The following is a 17,892-nucleotide window of genomic DNA, read 5'->3' as shown; positions in this document are numbered from 1 at the left end:
CGGCAAGACACCAACCTATCCATAATGAAGGCAGGCTCAAACCCCAGGATTCCCACCAGAATCTGCCTCCTGCTTGAATATTTTGTGCAAACAAGAGCCACTGAGACCAGCCAGACTACAGAGCAGGCGCTAGTCTGGGGGCCTTGGTCCAGGTTGTTCCTGGAGCTCAGGTACCAGGCCTTTCGTCACTGAGGCTCTTCAATAAACTGGTCTACTGGAGGCCACCAGCCCCACCCATTACTGGAACGAGGTCTTGTCAACATAATCTTCAAAGAACCCTGCAAGAAGGGAATTGGAGTTCTACAAGAGCAGAGGGAAAGTACATCTTGCACAATTAAGAATCACCAGGAAGTCCCCAGAACAAAACCTTCAACCCCCAAACTATTATATTCTTTTATTTATAGACTCTGGGAGCAAGGACCCAAGCACAGCCTGGTGCCCTTGGATAGAGAACAAAGCAGCTATTGTCCACACTCAGAGGTTGCTGAGGTACCCTCCCCCGCTGGTCTGGAATGATCCACACTGCTCAAAAAGTCAACAGGAGGAATGGCAGGCTGGCCGAAGAAGGGAGAAAAAGTCCTCTTTAGTCCTGAGGGCTATGGCATCAGATCAGGGTGGAGTCCTGGGCATGTCTGCCTGACTCCTGTGCAACAGCCCTGCCTCTGTCCCCCATGTCCCTACTACTGTGCCTCCACTATCACACCCCTTCCCCTGAGCTGCTTAAGTGCCCCTCCTGGAGTGCATGAGCAAGTCCCGCTGCAGCCCAGCCTCCAGGCTTGCAGTCAGCCTGGCCGTGGGAGGGTCGGTCAGCAGAGTCAATTTGTTGAAAACCCCTCGGCCGAAGTAGTCAGCAATCACAGAGAAGCTATCGTTGGAGCACTTGAGCTGCAGGGAAAGAGGAGAGAAGAATCAGAACTGCAGGTGTCCTGTCCTGAGGAGGAGGAAAGAAAAGAAGCGAATGCTCCCGTGACTCTCCGTGAGTGGGGCAGTCATCTACCCACTCATGCCCACCTGGTGCTGGAACTGATCATGGAGATCGCGTTTCTGTTCCTGGGCCCGGATCATATCCATGACCTTCCGGTTTTCAGGGAGGCAGGTGGGGCAGTCGGCATCACTTTCCGAGTAACTCTCAAAGCAGTGCTGGTGGAAGGAGTGGCCGCAGAGAAAGTGGACCGAGGGCAGCTCCAAGGCACTGTTACAGATGCTGCACTTGGTCTTCTGGAAAATCTTCGGACTGCAGGCAAGGGAGACCAGAAAGGAGTGGCAAAGAGTGGGGGCAGAGCCAAGAGCCGGGTGCAGAGAGAAGGTGGCTGGAGTCGAGGGGTCCCTGTCGAGGGACTACAAGGTCTTGCTCTTAACCACCAAAAGGGAGTGAAATGAGGATGCCGCCCGGGCCTGCAGAGTCTCAGCGTGCTTCCAGCAAGTCCGGCTAACCCGTTCAGTTTTCACAACCACCACTAAGTTGTCTTTCACGGTTTTTAAAAATTTTTCATGTTTGTTTATTTTTGAGACAGAGGGAGCACACACACACGAGTGGGGGAGGGGCGGGGAGAGAAGGGGACAGAGGATCCGAACCAGGCTCCGAGCTGACAGCAGCGAGCCTGACACGAGACTCAAACCCACGAACCTTGAGATAATGACCTGAGCTGAAGTCGAACACTGAACCCGAGTGAGCTACCCAGGCGCCGTTTTTTTGTTGTTGTTGTTGTTTTTAATTGAAGTATAACTGACGTACGTTACATTATTTTTGGGTGTACAACACGGTGATTGACAAGTCTGTGTGTTGCACTACGCTCACCACAAGTGTACCTACCATCTGTCACCACACAGCACCATTACCACACCGACTACGTTCCCTGTGCTGTACCTTTCATCCCCGTGACATTCGTTCCACAGCTGGGGAATTTGTACCTTTCAGATCTTTACTTAGATGTGACCCTTCCAGTGAGGACTTTCCTGGCCACCTTATAAACGAGCGCACACACACACACAGCACCCCACTCCCCTTCCTAAACTAGTTTTCTCCTTAGACCTTATCACCATCTGACATACTGTAATATTTCGTTGAATGTATTCAGCGCCTGCCTACCTCTATGTTGTAAGCTCCACATGGCAGGGCTTTTTTTTGTCTGTGTTAAGATCAGTGCTTGCCATCTGACTCCTGATTTTAGCTCAAGTCATGATCTCACAGCCCTCCCCTGCTCTCGCCCTCTCTCTCTTTCCCTCTCTTAAAAAAAAAAAAAAAAAATGTGTCTTTAGAAAAAAATACAGACTCATAAAAAGAAAAACACCTGCTGCAAGTTAACATCCTCCAAAAACCTAATAAATAACGATCTATGGAATAAACCATTCTTTGGAATTCTTCCATTAAAACAGATCTTCAAAAATGCAAAGTTTGAACACATTTTCATACAATTCTCTATGAAAAGTATTTAATGAAACCCAGTGAAGAACAAGATTATCCCCCCTCCACATATCTAGTCGCCAAGTACCTCGCCTTGAGCTCCTGGATCTCCTGGCGGATGCGGGTGGTCTCCTCTCGGTACCGTCGCACCCGGAGCTCGTCCTGTGCAATCTGCTGGCTCTGTTTCTGTAGTTTTTGGACCAGGTAGTCCCGGATGACAGACAGGGTGGCTGTGGAGTTGTGGGCCAGAGTCTGCACCACTGAGATTGGGCCCGGAAGGAAACAAGACAGTGAACCGAGCAGCACCCTCTCGATAGAATGGAAGCGCCCCTGGCCCGGAGCTGTGGGCAGCCTGCACCCCTCCCTACCGCCCTCTGAAGTACCTAGAAGCGGTGGCATGAGGTTCTTGCTCTCGATGTGCTTGAGCACGGCCGCCACATACTCCTTGCAGTCCTCCTCCTTGCGGGCAAAGTAGCTGAGTGCCTGCTCCCACAGGGACGGCTCCTGCTCCCCGTGGCGCTCGCACACAGCAATCACCTGCCGGTACTGCTCATGCTGCATGTGGTAGTGCATGATCTGCTGGAACCTGGGGCCGGGGCAAGGCGCACCTCAGTGGCTGTCCCTGGAAAACCGGATCCTCCCCCTTCCCTGAAGTTGCCCCAAATCTTACAGCTTCCCCTGCTCATAGAGGTAAAGGACCCCATCCTGGAAGTCGTGCATCTGGCAGAGGACCAGGGCCTTGTCAAAGACGTCGCAGAAGCGGCCGCTCTTCAGCAGGGAGATGGCCTCTGCATGAAGCTTCTCTTTGACCTAGGGAAGGAGGGTAGAGTTGCTGGGCATAAGGGGGAAAAAAATCACAAAGGTCTCTTGTGACAAGGCAAGTCAACTGCCTCTTCGATCGCCTCTTCACGGAGGAACCAGTTAGCCCCCAAGGGTGAGGGGTCACTGGTCTAAAGAATGCAGCAAAAGGCAACCACAAAAGATGGAAGGGCTGTCTTTTCTCCAGCACCTGCTGCAGCTTTTGCCAGGCCTCACCTGTGGATCTTTCTCATGGGCCCAGTTCTGTAGCCGCAGCTCAAGGAGTGTGTCATAGATGCCCTGCGGGGAGTCAGGCTGTACTTCACTCATGTGTTCTAGGAAAGCTTTCAACTCTCGAGGGTTGTTGGCAAAGATGGGGATGAACTCCTCTGAGTTGGCCTAGGATGGCAAGGGAGGAGAGAGGAGGCCGAGTGAGTGGGTGTAGTATCCATGAGGCCCCGGAAGTGATCCCTGTTGTCCAAAAGCCATTCTCCTTGACGTCTCACCCTGCAGCCTGGAGCCTCCCTGTCACCTCGGCCTTCGAGGCTAGGCTGATAGTCGGTACACAGTCCCTTTAGCAACTGGGTCGTCTGCTCTGGTATGTGGTGCATGAGGATCTTGCCATAGCGTTTCATGTTGCTCTCTGCCTGCTCAAAAGGCAGCTTGCCGATGTACCGAAGGGCTTCCTGATAATTCTGTGGAGAGGTAAGGGCAGAGTAAGCGCATGCTCCTGCCTTCCCACCAGGAAGTACTTTCATCATTCCGGGGATGTCCTGGAAAAAGAACAGGTCTCTGTCTGGGTCAAGAGTCTCACTTACTTTAATGTCCTCTAGCTGAATCTTTAAGTACCACTCATGATGTGCATGGTTCTCAGCCAAGTAGAGGGCATGGGAGTAGTAGCCAGCCTGCCGGAGGACCTTGATGGCTGTCTCCACATCAAAGTGGACTTCACTCTCACTCTTGGTCTGCCAGGGAGACGTCAGACAAAATCATTCACAGAAAGGTTGTGGTTGGGGAAGGGAGAGGAAACCTGCATCTGAGACCAGATTCTTTTTTTTTTTCTTTAACACGAACTCTAGGCCCAATGTGGGGCTTGAACTCACGACCTGGAGATCTAGATTTGCATGTTCTACCAACTGAGCCAGCCAGGTGCCCCCTGACAGATTCTTAAGATAACAATAAAGTTGAGGCCGGGAGGGTTGGAGACAAGAAAAAAATTAAAGAAGGTCCATGGTTTTAAAACACTAGGTCCTCCTACTTCTCAGTAAGTTTTTAAGAGCTAAAGTCTTCCTCTTCCCCTACTATTACAGGGACACCTCTGGGGACCCAGGGGCCCACCACTGTTAATTCCCTGAGCTTACATACCCTCAAAAGTTCAAGCATCATAAAACAAGAGGGAGACAGGAGAGAACTAGCAGGAAAGGCTATTCCTCTTCCCAGTTTATAGACCAGAGGGGTCCTGGTCCCCAAATAAGGTGAGCCCTTTCTTCTCCCTGCATCTGCTGAAAAAGGGGCAAACCCTGGTAAAGCCACCTCCCGCTCAGCGGGGCCCTCGGGGAATCTACCACCACCACCACCACCCTGCACCTTGATGAACTCCTCTAGCTTCGAACTGTCCTTGAGCTTGGTATAGCAGTTGAGCAGCAGGGTAGTGTGGTCAGCATTGGCCAGGGACTGCCGGTGCAGGGTCTGTAGGTAGGCGGTCAGGTTGTGGATGCGCTGGGCATCCAGAAACTTGCGGATCACATAGGATGGCTCCAACTTTCCAATGGTTCTAGAGAGACACGTGCATCAAACAGCATCTGGATCAGCGTACTTCTCTTTCATGTGCCTAGGAATCACTTGCAGATCCTCAGCACGTCTGGGGGGAGGCCTGTGAATCTGTATTTCTAACAAGACCTGGATGATATCAATGCTACTAGACTGCAGACCACATGAGATGCAAGGCTAACACAGCACTGGTTCTTAAACTTGGCTGAAGATAGGAATTCTAGAAAGGTAGAGAGGCCAGACAGGTTCACACCACCTCTTAGTAGGGCAGAAAATTTCAAGAATTAGGGTTTCTTCAAGGGAAGAAACTGTAGAAGCCAAGAGATGAATACCCTTTCCCTTTAAAGAATCAAATCAAGGGGCGTCTGGGTAGCTCAGTCGGTTAAGTGTCTGCCTTTGGCTCAGGTCATGATCTCATCGTTCATGAGTTTGAGCCCCCCATCGGGCTCTCTGCTGCCAGTGCAGAGCCCGCTTCAGATCCTCTGTCCTCATCTCTCTCTGCCCCTCCCCCACTTGTGCTGTGTCTCTCAAAAGAAACAAACAAACAAACAAACAAACAAACGAATCAGGTCAAAATGATATATATATTTTTTTTAAACTAAGCTTTGTGCCCAATGTGGGACTTGAACTCATGATGCTGAAATCAAGAGTCGTGTGCTCTACCAACTGTGCCAGCCAGGTGCCCAAAAATGAATATTAACAAAGGCCAGCCTAAACAAGAACAGGTGCCTGGCCGGCTCTGTCAGTAGAGCATGTAACTCTTGATCTCTGGGTTGTGAGTTCAAGCCTCACATTGGGTGTGAAGCCTACTTAAAAAATATAGATACGTAGGTAAAAACAAAATAAAGTTTAAAACAAGAGATACTCATCAGCTCCACTGCACCCTGGTCACGTAATATTTGACCCTAAATGTTCCCTTTACAGTGAACTGTACCAACTTCTCACCCGGGCCATCACAGTTTCTGCAGGGAAAAAGGATGGCTCCTTTTGGTGGAGTCCATTCCCCTAACCCAAGCCCAGGTGTTAGTCTATCTGGCTGCATTCAGAGCTATATCCTAAAGCACCCAAGACTAACCGGATATACTGTTGAACAGCCCCATCGTGGTTGCCCTTGCTGTAGAGATGGTCCCCATACTGCATGAAGATCTGGGCCAACCCATCACTATCTAGGTGCTGGCTCTTGGCCAGGTTAATGGCCATCTCAAATAGGTTCTTCTTAAACAGCATCTGCAAGGGGAGAGAGATTAGAAAATTACTAGAAGCAGTCCTGAGGAGACACCCTACCAGAAAGCAGCTACAACACACAAGCCAGACGGTCCTGGATTTCTGATCTGCCTAGATCCTAGACAGGGCAAGACCTCTCAGATAACCCGAAGTCCAACGTGGCCTTACTTTCCAAGGCTCTCTGCAGGCAGAATGGACCCTGAGAGTGGACTCAGGCTCTCAGCCATTACTTTACTCTTAAAACCTCATCCCAGGCCATCTACCTTGTAATTCCGTCCTAAGGGAGCTAGGTAAGGCTGTGCCCCAAAGGGAAGGAAACAAACACCCTGGCCAAGGCGACTTGGCCTCCAAGAGGAGCCTGTTCCTACACCTGCATCTGGGTGCCCGTGGCCAGCTCTGGAAATCTGGTGGCCTTGCCTCCAGTTTGGTCTGTGTGTCCTTCTCCTGCAGCGCGTGGACCCGCCCATCCCGCGTCAGCACGTACAGGGAGCCCCACTCAGCAAGAACGTCCACTACGTCCTCAAAGACGGCACTATAGGCTATGAACTTGTTGCACAGGTCGTAGATGTTGAGGATCTGCTTGTCGGAGCTCTGGGAGTCCCTACTGGTAAACTCTGACCTGTGTGGGAAAGAAAAAGCACCGGCTATTTGCACCAGCTCCTCTTTTCATGACAACTTTGGTGCTGCCTACTCTGCCCAGAACAAATCACCCTCTGGCCCCTCTAGCAGCATATCCCATAAATGCAGCATTGCATGGGCAGTTGTAGGAAGAGAACACATAGACCTGATCGTACCTTTCAGGATCCTACCATTAACATAAGGGGTGGCTTAAAAAATTAAGAACATCCAAACACCCATTCATATAATTAGCCCCTGGTATATGGGAGATACTGCGCTTAGTGCTGACTGAAGATAAACACTGACACGGATCATTCCCATCATGAGGAAGAGCCTGTCACCCCTTTTCAGGTGGCTCAGAATAAAAATACTGTGTCCTGCATTCCCCAGCCCTTTATAGCTTCTCCACTGTTCATTTCCTTGTTCCGCCACCCAGTGTGTTTTGACTGAAGAGTAAAAAAAACAAAAACAGGTCAAAAATTCCCTGGGGCGTTCTAGGGCACTTAACAAATACCTGTAGCAAAAATACATTTTTTCAGTAAAAATGTTACAACTGAATCTAAGTGTGAGGACAATGTACAGAAAACCAAAGTAGCGGACTGACAGGATTGGGGTATTAGGATTTTAAAATCATGTTAATTCTGGCGAACAAGTGCAGCCTTCTCCCTTCCCCTTCCCCTTGGAGTCCTTACTTGGGAGAAACCTTCCGGTCACGGGAGACAATGACAAGGTAGCCTCTAAACCAGTGAGCAATGAGTTTATGGCCCTCGAAGGCAAAGCAGGGCCCACGTTCATCAGGCTGGTACAAGTAGACACATTCGTCTCCAGCCACTATGAACTGCAGGTCCTGAGAAGGGTCGCTTAGAGCTGAGCAGCGCAGGCCACAACCATGGGTGTCCAACTCCACACGAGGGTAGTCCTTTCCAGAAACTATATAGGACTGCAAGAAGAAAGGCGTTAACACGCTCCCTTTCAGGAGGGGGCATCTAAGCCTTCCCAAAGGTATTCCCATCTCCATACTGGCTCTCTTTCTTTTTGACTCTTAGCACCCTAACACTTTCCCTGGCTCCTTGCTTTGTCCATTACCATCACCCACATTTTCTCCCTCTGTGTGTATGGTCACTAACTACAGGAAAACTGCCACTACAAGAAATGCAATAATTTTGAACTTTTACCAAGACCATGCTTGAGAGTAGACTGTTAGAAATTAAGAGCATCAGACACCAACAAAGTAAAATAACTTGTCCGATGTTACTTAACAAGTTAGGGGGAAAAAAGCAGGTCTTTCGCTACAAGCCCATTGTTCTTTTCCTAACTCTGACTCTTCCTTGCCTCTTAAGTGAAAAAATAAAATATTAAGCTGGGCAAATGACTCAAGGCTACATGATGAAGAGTTTAAGAACCCTACCTCTTGTCATTTCCTTATCGTAGGCCCCTTTCCTGCCTGCCCCTAACAGTGCAGGCCCCCATCATACCTGAACGTTCTCAGTTGTCACAACAAACAAATGAGTGGTCTTTCCCGCTTGGCGAAATGCCAGTCCAGTAACAGGATAGTTGCCCTTGTGCAGAATCTGGGTCTTGCTATGCCGGTCCCGTGTGATGTCTCCTTTGTTCAATGTAACACTGCCATCTGTGAAACCTGTAGGGGACCAGGAAACAGCACTTCATTGAGGCTGAAAAGATCAGGGAGCACAGAAGGGGAAAAAGACCATTTAAGGCACTTGTTAGAAGTGACAAGCTTTCAGGGTGCTTGGGTGACTCAGTCAGTTAAGCATCTGACTCTTGATTTCAGCTCAAGTCATAACCTCATGGTTTGTGGGATTGAGCCCTGCTTCGGGCTCTGTGCTGACAGCATGGAACCTGCTTGAGATTCTCTCTCTTTCCCTCTCTCTCTCTCTGCCCCTCTACCTGACTCATTCTCACTCTCAAAATAAATAAACTTAAAAAAAGAAGTAACAAGCTTTCTCCTTATATCTAACTCTTCCAATGGTTATCATAAAAATCGGTGCACACAGGCTCTTTTTCAAAGAACAAAACTAAATGCTTTCCCGCTCCAAACTTTACTATCTCAAAGACCTTAGTTCAGTATAAAGTGGTCTTGTTAAAACAACGAAGACGAGCTGCAGAAGCAACTCTGAAGAAACTCTATAAAAACCACGGAGTGTTAGCTTTGCCTTCTTCCGCTTACCAATGGCCATGAAGTTGAGATTTTCATGGACAGTCAAACAAGACACAACAGTTGGCTCTGTTCCTGGGATGGCAGGGAAGATGCGAGTGCAGAGTGGATTGCCACCATCTCTCTTTTCCAGGTTCCAGATTTTTACCTGTGAACAGACCTCAGATATGTGAATACTAGTCACCCTCCAACAACCATTCCCAGGGCCTGGGTCTTTCCCACTTCCTTTCTGGGACTCACCAGGGGGTTGATGCCTTCTTCATCTTCACCAACAGATGCCAAAATATTGTGCTGCTTCAGCTGATATAGGTGTGTCACCCGTAGTTTGTAGGCTTGGAAGCCTGTAAGCTGTAGAGAGCGGGGCAAGAACCAGATTTGGCCTTCCATATGTGTAGAATAGTCAAGGAACCTCCTTTCCAAGGAGAGAGACTTCTATTTAGACCAGATCCCAGATAACTACTAACATATATTATTTAATCTCTCTCAAATTTTCAAGAATTTCTCCACATATTATCTCCTAAAAGTTCTCCATCTTAAAAACAGTGAAAACGGAGACCAGAGTTTAGTAGCAACAATATGAAGAACAAAGCAGCAAACTTCTAGTCTCATGTATCTCCTTGCCCACAATTTGGGCAGGAGAGATCACGCCACCTTACACATTCACCTTGTAAAGCCAACCTGCATACGCTGTTTAGATAGATCTTAAAAATAGGCTTGCCAAACTGGTATCTTACACCTCTTTCACAGAGAAGTAAATGGAAGCCCCAAGAGGTTGCCTTGCCCACGATTGCTCAGTTGGCAACAAGTTACTGAATGGACTTCCTCCTTTTCTTCCCTCAGGCCACAGAAGGAGCCACTGGGCGCCCACCTAAAGGAAAGTGTCACGTAACACGAACCCCTCTGACCGACAGATTCCATCCCAGCTGGATCTCTTCAGGGATCCGGGGAGGGAACAGACAGCTCCAGAGGAAGGATATCTCCAAAAACGAGGCTCCCTCGGCCTGAGTCGCAGACAGTGATGCCAGGAGGAAGGCAAAGGAACTTAGAAGCAGCGGGTCCTGAGGCAGGTGCAGCCGCGGGAGCAGCACCATCGTTGCCCAGCGGCTCCTTCACCAGCTCCTTGTCGAAGAAAACGAAACGCCGCCACTGCAGGTAGGCCGCCATCTTGGCCGAAGGTCCCCGCCTCTGGGAGAGAGGTCATGTGAGAGGGGCGGAAGGATCACGTGAGCCGACAGCTTCCTGGGGCCTGAGTGCACATGCGCCCTGGCGGCCAGGTGACAGCTTCCCGCGGCGGGGAGAGTGGGCGGGGCCGCGTGAGGTAGGACTCCCCGCCGGTCCCTCGCCCGGCTGTTGGCCTGTTTACCGGCTCTGTACCTGCGCTGGCTAAAGTGCTTCTGAAGTGCTGGGCCCTTCACCTCTTTGAGCATCAGTTTCCTCCTTTATTAAATTCGTGGGCACTGAAGGATCAAGATGAGGACTATCACACGCCTTAATTGTAACCCACTGTGCTCAAGCGGATTATGACCTCCTACGACGGTTTTGAGGCGTGAATAAACCAATGTATATGAAACTGGCTTTTCAGCTGTAGGAGCGGAGACATAAAGTTAGAAGTTTGTGTCTGCAACGAGATACGGATTGCGCACCACAATCGGTGTCTTAGGTTCGTTTTTGTGTCCCTCTGTCAGTGTGGCATGAATTAGACATGTAAAATCTGTTTCTTAACGAAGCTAGTAAATACTTGTGGGGCAGGAACTCTCAAGAACGTGGGCATTTTTTCCCTTTCCGTAGTGGGAGGGTATGGGACATAAGCCGAACGTGGGAAAAGGCCTGGAAGTGGCAGCTCTGGGAGCTGAGTGATTGAACAAGTGGCAAGTGTCTAAGATATTCCATGGCCACCCACCATTTACATCTCTGGCTAAAGCAAGTGTTCCTGGGGAAAACTGTAGGTGTACACTTTGGCGTCACAAGGAGCTCTGTACAGGAGTGACATTTTGAGATCATACGGACATATGAAAAAGTGACCATGTGGTATCTGTGAAGTTTGTTTTTGCACCTCTCTCCCCCACAGCTTTTTATTTCCAGAAAATTTTATCTTGATTCCCACCAGCTGGAGATCCCAGAACGCGGGGGCTGTGTTTTGTTTACCATGACCAGTCCTAACAGAGCCCGGTAGAGGCTTCGTGTTTGGTTGAAGGAATAAATGTGGATGGTTTTCCTCTTACCCCCGCCTCTCCTCAATCTGGTTGACGGGAAAGGTAGTGTCCATTTGCTAAAGAGATAAGTGAGGGGAAGAAACTGTATAGCACATAGATTTCCTGACTTCTAGCTCAGATTTCTTTCCTCTTTCACAGTTTCAACATCCAAGCCCATGTGCAGAAGTATAAATGGGGAGTAGCCTGGACCCACTTTCACCTGCTGAGTATATTTTGTACTACTCATCGGAATTTTTGCAAGTGTGTTACGTCAATCGTGAAGTCTATGAATAACATGTTAAAAGAAGTGATGTGGGGGGCACCTAGCTGGCTCGGTAGAGCATGAGGGTCTCTCAGGGTCATGAGTTCAAGCCTCATGTTGGATGCAGAGTTTACATTAAAAAAAAAAAAAAAGCAGTGATGTGAGGACAAGGGGTGAAGGATGGGTGAAATAGATAAAGGGGATTAAGAGGTATTTACAAAAAAAAAAAAAAAAAGACAGGGATGTAATGTACAACACAGGGAACACAGTCGATAATATTGCACAAACTTTGTATGGCCACAGATGGTTTACTGGATCTATGTGGTAACCACTTTGTAATGTATATAAACACCATGTACACTTGAAATGAACACAAGGTTGTACATAAGTCACTTTTCAAGAAAACAAGCAATGTGAAATATAGAGACGTGAACAGCAGAGTGGCATCTTTGTTGTTGACTTAGGTGCTCCCCCTACTGTCTAACGGCAGAGGTCCAGAGTTTTCCTACTTCCTATTTGAACCTGGGAAGGCCGATGCCCATTTGGTCTTATTGATGAGGGTACAAAGGCAGGGATTGGTGACCCACTGCATTTCTTCAGACTCACTGCCTTCCTTCCCTTCCTCCTTTAGACAAACATGTATCAAGTGCTCACTATCCCTGCAATTGTACTAAACGCCCAGAATATAAATATGAACAAGAGGTGGTTCTTGCCCTTTAGGGAGCTCAACCACCACCATGGGAGAGAGACATAGAAATGACTGCCAGTAACCAGCCCTGAATTTCATACAATTAATTATACCTAACAGAGTGCTTTCACTTTTTATGGACTTTCCTAGCAATCATCTACAGAAGTATCATTATCTCCGGTGAGAAACGGGAGTCTCTATGAGGTTCAAGTGACTCTCTGGGCAAGCACATCAAAGTTCTTCAGTTCCCTAACCATTAATTAGATGCTTTTCTGGAGTGTGAAGCTAGGCTGTACTTGTCAGAACATACACCAGGATTTGTCTTTTTGTTACACTTGTCTGAATCCAGGAACTTCAGTATAGTGAGGAAGATAAGCAGAGAAACTACACAGAAAATGATGTACTAATTGTTACAGTTCTGCATTTGGAGAACTTTGAGTTCTGAAGGGACTAAAGAAGCAATTCAAGTCTTTAGCTTGAAATTAAAGGGATCGCAACTCAGAATCAAGGATTGCCTAGCAATGGCCTCTCTTTTCTGCATTAGCAAAATGCTGCCCATGATGTATAAAACAGTCATATTCACTGGAGCAAAACAGGAACTTTTCTTGTTTTGGCTTCAAACTTTTATTTTCTATCAGGTTTTGTTTTTTTTGTTGTTGTTGTTTTTTTCCTGCCTCATGTGGCTCTCTGGGTAGAAAACCATTTTTTAGACTACTGAAAAGTCTGGGTTTTTTTCTCTTAACCCCTAAAAGGCTATCAAAAGTTTCCACCTTAACAACAGGACAGCTAAAGTTTCCGCTTCAGCAACAAACTCAGAGGTCTCCCCATACAGGTTCCAAAGTTACAGGGAAACAGGAGGAAGCAATTAGCTCATTATTGATTGTGAAAATCTGGCCAAAAAAAAAAAAGGGAAGGGAAATTCCCCATGAACTTGGCAAAGCACTTAACCAAGCTTTTAACAACTGCAGTAGTGCCCATTTTTAAGTTGTATTTCTCTAGAGTAATAATAAAAACAAGTGGTTAACTAACGTGTACTTGGTGCTTAGGATGTTCCAAGCACTCTACTAAGCACTTTACCCCCTTGTACATCAACCTTGTGAGGCATGTACCAGCGTGTCGCTTTTAATGATGTGGAAATTGAGGCTCAGGAAAGCTAAACAACTTGCCTAGAGTCACACAGGTAGGAAGTAGTGCTTACAGGCAAATCCACGTCTGTCCAACTCTGAAGCCCCATATTCTGGGTGCTTGATTTATTTTTTAAACAATATTTGTTTATTTTTGAGAGACAGAAAGAGACACAGAGCATGAGCAGGGGATGGGCAGGTAAACACAGAATCCGAAGCAGGCTCCAGGCTCTGAGCTGTCAGCTCGAACCCACAAGCCGTGGCATCATGACCTGAGCCGAAGTCGGACACTCAACCGACTGAGCCACCCGGGCACCCCTGGGTGCTTGATTTCAATTTTTGTTTTTAGAAGTCAATTCCATAAATTTGTTCATAAATCTGAGTGATTTTCTAGGTGTTCGTGAAATCACAGAATTCAAGAACACAAAAACCTTGCTTTCTCTGGACACATAATCATTCCCATCTCAATGCAAACTGGGAAATGTCCCCAGTACTTTGTCTCCTCATCCACTCCTCACTCCATCCAATTCAAATTCATAATACCAGGACTGGAGAATTGCATCAGTATTTTTTTCCAATGTTTTTTAGTTTTATTTATTTTGAAAGAGAGAGAGAATCCCAAGCAGGCTCTGCATTCCTCAGTGTGGGGCTCAAATTCATGAACAGTGAGATCATGATCAGAGTTGAAATCAAGAGTCAGATGCTTAATCAGCTGAGCCACCCAGGCACCCCTGTATCCTTAACAGTATTATTAAAGATACAGGGGCTGTCATTCACTGCTGTTGGTAGTGCATATGGTAAACTTTTCTGGAGGGCAACTTGGCAATATGTATCAAATGCCTAAAGAGGAATTTAAGCCTGCATAGGCACTTCTAGGAATTTATCCTAAGTAGATTATAGGGGACAGATTTGCATAAATATCTGTCAATAAAAGTGTCTACTGCAATTTTATAATAGAAGGGAAAAAAGGAAGCAACATAATTGTCAAATACTAATGTTGGTAAATAAAATTATTGTAGTTCTTTATACAAGTCTATAAAAATAGCCACTGAAAATTCTGTAGAGGAAAAAGGACATAGGAAAATTAACGGAATTACAGTCACAAAATATTATCTCCATTAAAGTTTAAAGTGTGTGCATATACATCAGAATGCTAAGTGTTTAAAAAATGGAATTGTGGGTGATTTTTATTTTACTATTTGTTTTTCCTATGTTCTTCAGTTTTCTTCAATCACATTTCTTTCGTAATTCTAAAACCATTGGTGAAGAAATAGAAAATAAAAACAAAAACAAAAACAAAACTTATCTAGGTACAGCCTCTCCTGCTAAAAGTGAGTTTTCCCCTGTCTCAGGGTTCCAGCAAAATCAAACTTTCTAGTCTTTTGAGTGACACAAAATAACTTCTAAAAATTTTCTAAAATAACTTCTAAAAATTCTATTAAGGTATAACATATATAGAAAAGCATACATACCATGGCCCATTAAATTTTCACAAAGCCATTGCAACCAGCATGGTAACCAGAGCGCGGCAAGCACCCCCAAGAAGCGTGTTATGTCCTCTTCTAAACACTAGAACCCCACAAGGGTAAGCACCGTTTCCACCTCTATCACCATAGCTTAGTTTTGCCTGGTTTTAAACTTTATATAACTGAAATCATAAAGTATGTACCCTTTAGCTTCTGGCTTCTTTCACTATTAGCTTTGTGGGCTTTAGTTAAGTCGCAGACTGTAATCATAGGCCATTTTCATTGCTGTATAGAATTATATTGTGTGAATTCACCACAATTTATTTACCGATCCAACTATTTTTTTATTTTGAGAGAGAGAAAGAGAGAGAATCCCAAGCAGGCTCTGAGCTGTCAGTGCATAGCTCAACATGGAGCTTGATCTCACGAACCACGAGATCATGACCTGAGCTGAAATCAAGAGTTGGATGCTTACCCGACTAAGCCACCAAGGCACCCCTACTCATCCAACTATTGATAGGCATTTAGGTAATATTCAATTTGGGGCCGTTATGAATAAAGCTATTACAAACAGTCTCTTAGTGAATATATATAAACATTACCTAAACCTAAGATGGAAGTTGCTGAATGACAACTAATTTTTTTTATTTTTATTTTTTTTAACGTTTATTTATTTTTGAGACAGAGAGAGACAGAGCATGAACAGGGGAGGGGCAGAGAGAGAGGGAGACACAGAATTGGAACCAGGCTCCAGGCTCTGAGCCATCAGCCCAGAGCCCGACGCGGGGTTCGAACTCACGGACCGGGAGATCGTGACCTGAGCTGAAGTCAGATGCTTAACCAACTGAGCCACCCAGGCGCCCCGACAACTAATTTTTAAAATTCTCCTGAACCAGGATGTTTGTCCTGATTAACACTGCCCTCAGCACATGATGTAACATGCACGGTTTATAACGTATGCACATGCTGCTGCTAATGTGTTCACTTTAATCTTCTGACAGTTGCACATGTCCTGCAAGATGGCAACTTTAGGGTTTCTGCTCAGGGTGGGGGAAGCGATGTAGTCCTCAAATGTTCTTAACATGTTGTTCTAAGTGAGAACTAGTGAATTCAGCTGCCTTCGTCAATCTAAATCAGGTGTTTTACCTTAACATTTTCCCATCATTTTACAACTTGTTCTTGTGAAACACTAGGGTCCTCTCTGGTCAGAAAACAAAACAGGTGACTCCAGAGCACTCGCACCTGCTGCACCTCCCAAGGGGACAGATACCCAGGTTGAAAACCGTAGCTGCAGCAAAACTGTACTCCCACCAAGGATAACCCGAGGATGGGAGCTCATTTAGGAGCAGATCAAACTGACTTTCTTAGTGTCCCAATTTGCACACATTCAATAGGTTTTTAATAAGTACACTGAGAGGCGCCTGGGTGGCTCAGTCAGTTGGACATCCAACTTCAGCTCAGGGCATGATCTCGAGGTTCATGAGTTCGAGCCCCACATCGGACCCTCTGCTGTTGACTCAGAGCCCGCTTCAGATCCTCTCCCCCTCTCTGCCCCTTCCCCTCTCGCTCTCAAAAAATAAACTAAAAAAAACAAATAAATAAATAAGTGCACTGAAACCATAAACATGTTTCCCAACAGACTGACTTTTCCAAAGGCAAGGACATGGTCATCCCCATCTCTGGAATCCCACACCTAGTGCAATGCTTATATCTGACAGAGGCCCAATAAATATTAGAAATGAATAATCTGTTTGAAATGGATGGAATCTATCCTACCAGACTGCTACCCAAAAGTTGGGTCAGTCATACAGTAACAAAATCTTTCTCTGTGGAACTGAAATGACAACTTAGCATGTCTCATAGAACTGAAATGACAACTTAGATATCCATCACTGTGGCTGACCAACCCCCATGCTATGGAATGTTCTACAGCAGTAAACAATGAGGTGAATCTTTACACACTGATCCGGAAAACGCTCCGTGATATGTTATTACTTTCAAAAAAAAGGGGGACAAAATGCAAGCTGCAAACAAACTTCATTACACAACATTTTATCATTTAAAAAGAAAGCAAAAGCTACAGATTTCAACAAATGTCCGTAAATGCCCAGGAGGAGGCCTGGAAGGTTACACACCACGCTGTTAACAGTAGATAATTCCAGAAAGAGTGAGATTGAGCATGGTATCAAAGGGATTTATTTCCCCTTATTTCTACCAAGGTCTCTCTACACGAAGACTGAACAGTCCACAAAGGGAAGAAAAATAGACCTCTCCCTGATACTACCAGTAGATGTGTTTATCTTCCAAGTACAGACACCTGACTACCCTGCCTCCCTAAGCATCATGAAAAATGTAGGGAAAGGAACAGGTTAAGAGTTCCTTAAACAAGTCCTGGCCGTTACAGCCAGGACCTTCTAGGGAACCTTCTGCGAAGGGAGGCTAGGAGTCGATTTCGGAAGAGGGAGGATACAGGAGACCGATTTTCCACATTTAAGAAAAGTGCGCTCAGGTCAACAAAACGGGGGTGGGGGTGGGGGTGGGGGTGGGGCAAGTTGAAAAAAGAAAAGTGAGCTCTCCAAGCGCTGTGCACACTTCCATTAGGCTATGAAGTACACAGAAGGGAGGGAGGAGCGCCAAACCCGCCCGAGATACTTTAATTCTGACAGAAGCAGGAAAAAAGAAGATATACAAGATTTAAAGGAACGGAAACATGAGGTGATGCATTTATGCTCAGTTGATCACAGCCTCATAGATAAAAGTGTCTTTTGCGTGCAGCGCTTTCCATTTTGGAATATCCTGTCTCAGAAAAATGGGTCTTAGAGTAAGGGGTCCAGGCCAAGTTCTGTTATGTCTGTCCCACCAGCGAAGATCTGTCTTGGTGTCTTTAAGGTGAAACGAAGGTGGGGGTGGACCAAGCCTGAAGCGTAGCCATTCTGGATTTCTATCCGAAGCCTAAGCAGTTCAATACCAACCAGCAAGCGAGAGCCTCTTCCGCGTGGCTGCGGAGGGGATGCCGGTCATTCCTGCTCCTCGGCCGGGGCTCCCCTGGTGACCGGAGTAAGGGGACCGACTGCGGGACTGTCCGGGTGCTCACTTGCACCGGGCACGAGTCACTCCCGATACCGGCAGTCCGGCATCCAGCGCCGAGGCCGGAAATGTCCCGGAACGCA

General features: G+C 46.7%; 1 protein-coding gene across 4 annotated transcripts; it reads right to left on the bottom strand.

Annotated features, from left to right (window-relative positions):
- Positions 1 to 379: 379 nt before the first annotated feature.
- Positions 380 to 17,876, bottom strand: VPS11 (VPS11 core subunit of CORVET and HOPS complexes). 4 transcript variants are annotated; one of them, XM_042905528.1, is made up of 17 exons: positions 17,695 to 17,876; positions 9,968 to 10,175; positions 9,231 to 9,379; positions 9,003 to 9,138; positions 8,290 to 8,453; positions 7,507 to 7,754; positions 6,614 to 6,815; positions 6,048 to 6,199; positions 4,790 to 4,976; positions 4,021 to 4,167; positions 3,709 to 3,897; positions 3,440 to 3,601; positions 3,075 to 3,214; positions 2,788 to 2,990; positions 2,493 to 2,634; positions 1,012 to 1,234; positions 380 to 885 (listed from the first exon to the last, which is right to left on the bottom strand). In XM_042905528.1, exons 2-17 carry the CDS (start codon positions 10,152 to 10,154, stop codon positions 721 to 723), a joined length of 2,796 nt encoding a protein of 931 aa, XP_042761462.1. In that variant the 5' UTR covers positions 10,155 to 10,175; positions 17,695 to 17,876; the 3' UTR covers positions 380 to 720. The 4 variants fall into 4 exon arrangements, with proteins under 4 accessions (XP_042761462.1, XP_042761461.1, XP_042761464.1 ...); XM_042905527.1 differs by having other exon boundaries at positions 2,493 to 2,664; positions 17,695 to 17,874; XM_042905530.1 differs by lacking the exon at positions 17,695 to 17,876 and having other exon boundaries at positions 2,493 to 2,664; positions 9,231 to 9,338; positions 9,887 to 10,163.
- Between the last annotated feature and the right edge of the window lie 16 nt (positions 17,877 to 17,892).

The sequence above is a fragment of the Panthera leo genome, chromosome D1, assembly GCF_018350215.1.
Source record: "Panthera leo isolate Ple1 chromosome D1, P.leo_Ple1_pat1.1, whole genome shotgun sequence".
NCBI lineage: Eukaryota > Metazoa > Chordata > Mammalia > Carnivora > Felidae > Panthera > Panthera leo.
This window is presented reverse-complemented; position numbering and strand designations above follow the sequence as displayed.

What these genes read in the sequence shown, in the direction of transcription:
- VPS11 (XM_042905527.1), bottom strand. Translation starts at nt 10,154, where the DNA reads ATGGCGGCCTACCTGCAGTGGCGGCGTTTCGTTTTCTTCGACAAGGAG. An exon ending in AGGGAGCCTCGTTTTTGGAG is followed by an intron (nt 9,380 to 9,967) that starts ATATCCTTCCTC and finishes ACTATTCTACAC; the next exon opens with ATATGGAAGGCCAAATCTGG. An exon ending in AGCTAGAGGAGTTCATCAAG is followed by an intron (nt 4,168 to 4,789) that starts GTGCAGGGTGGT and finishes TCTCCCTGGCAG; the next exon opens with ACCAAGAGTGAGAGTGAAGT.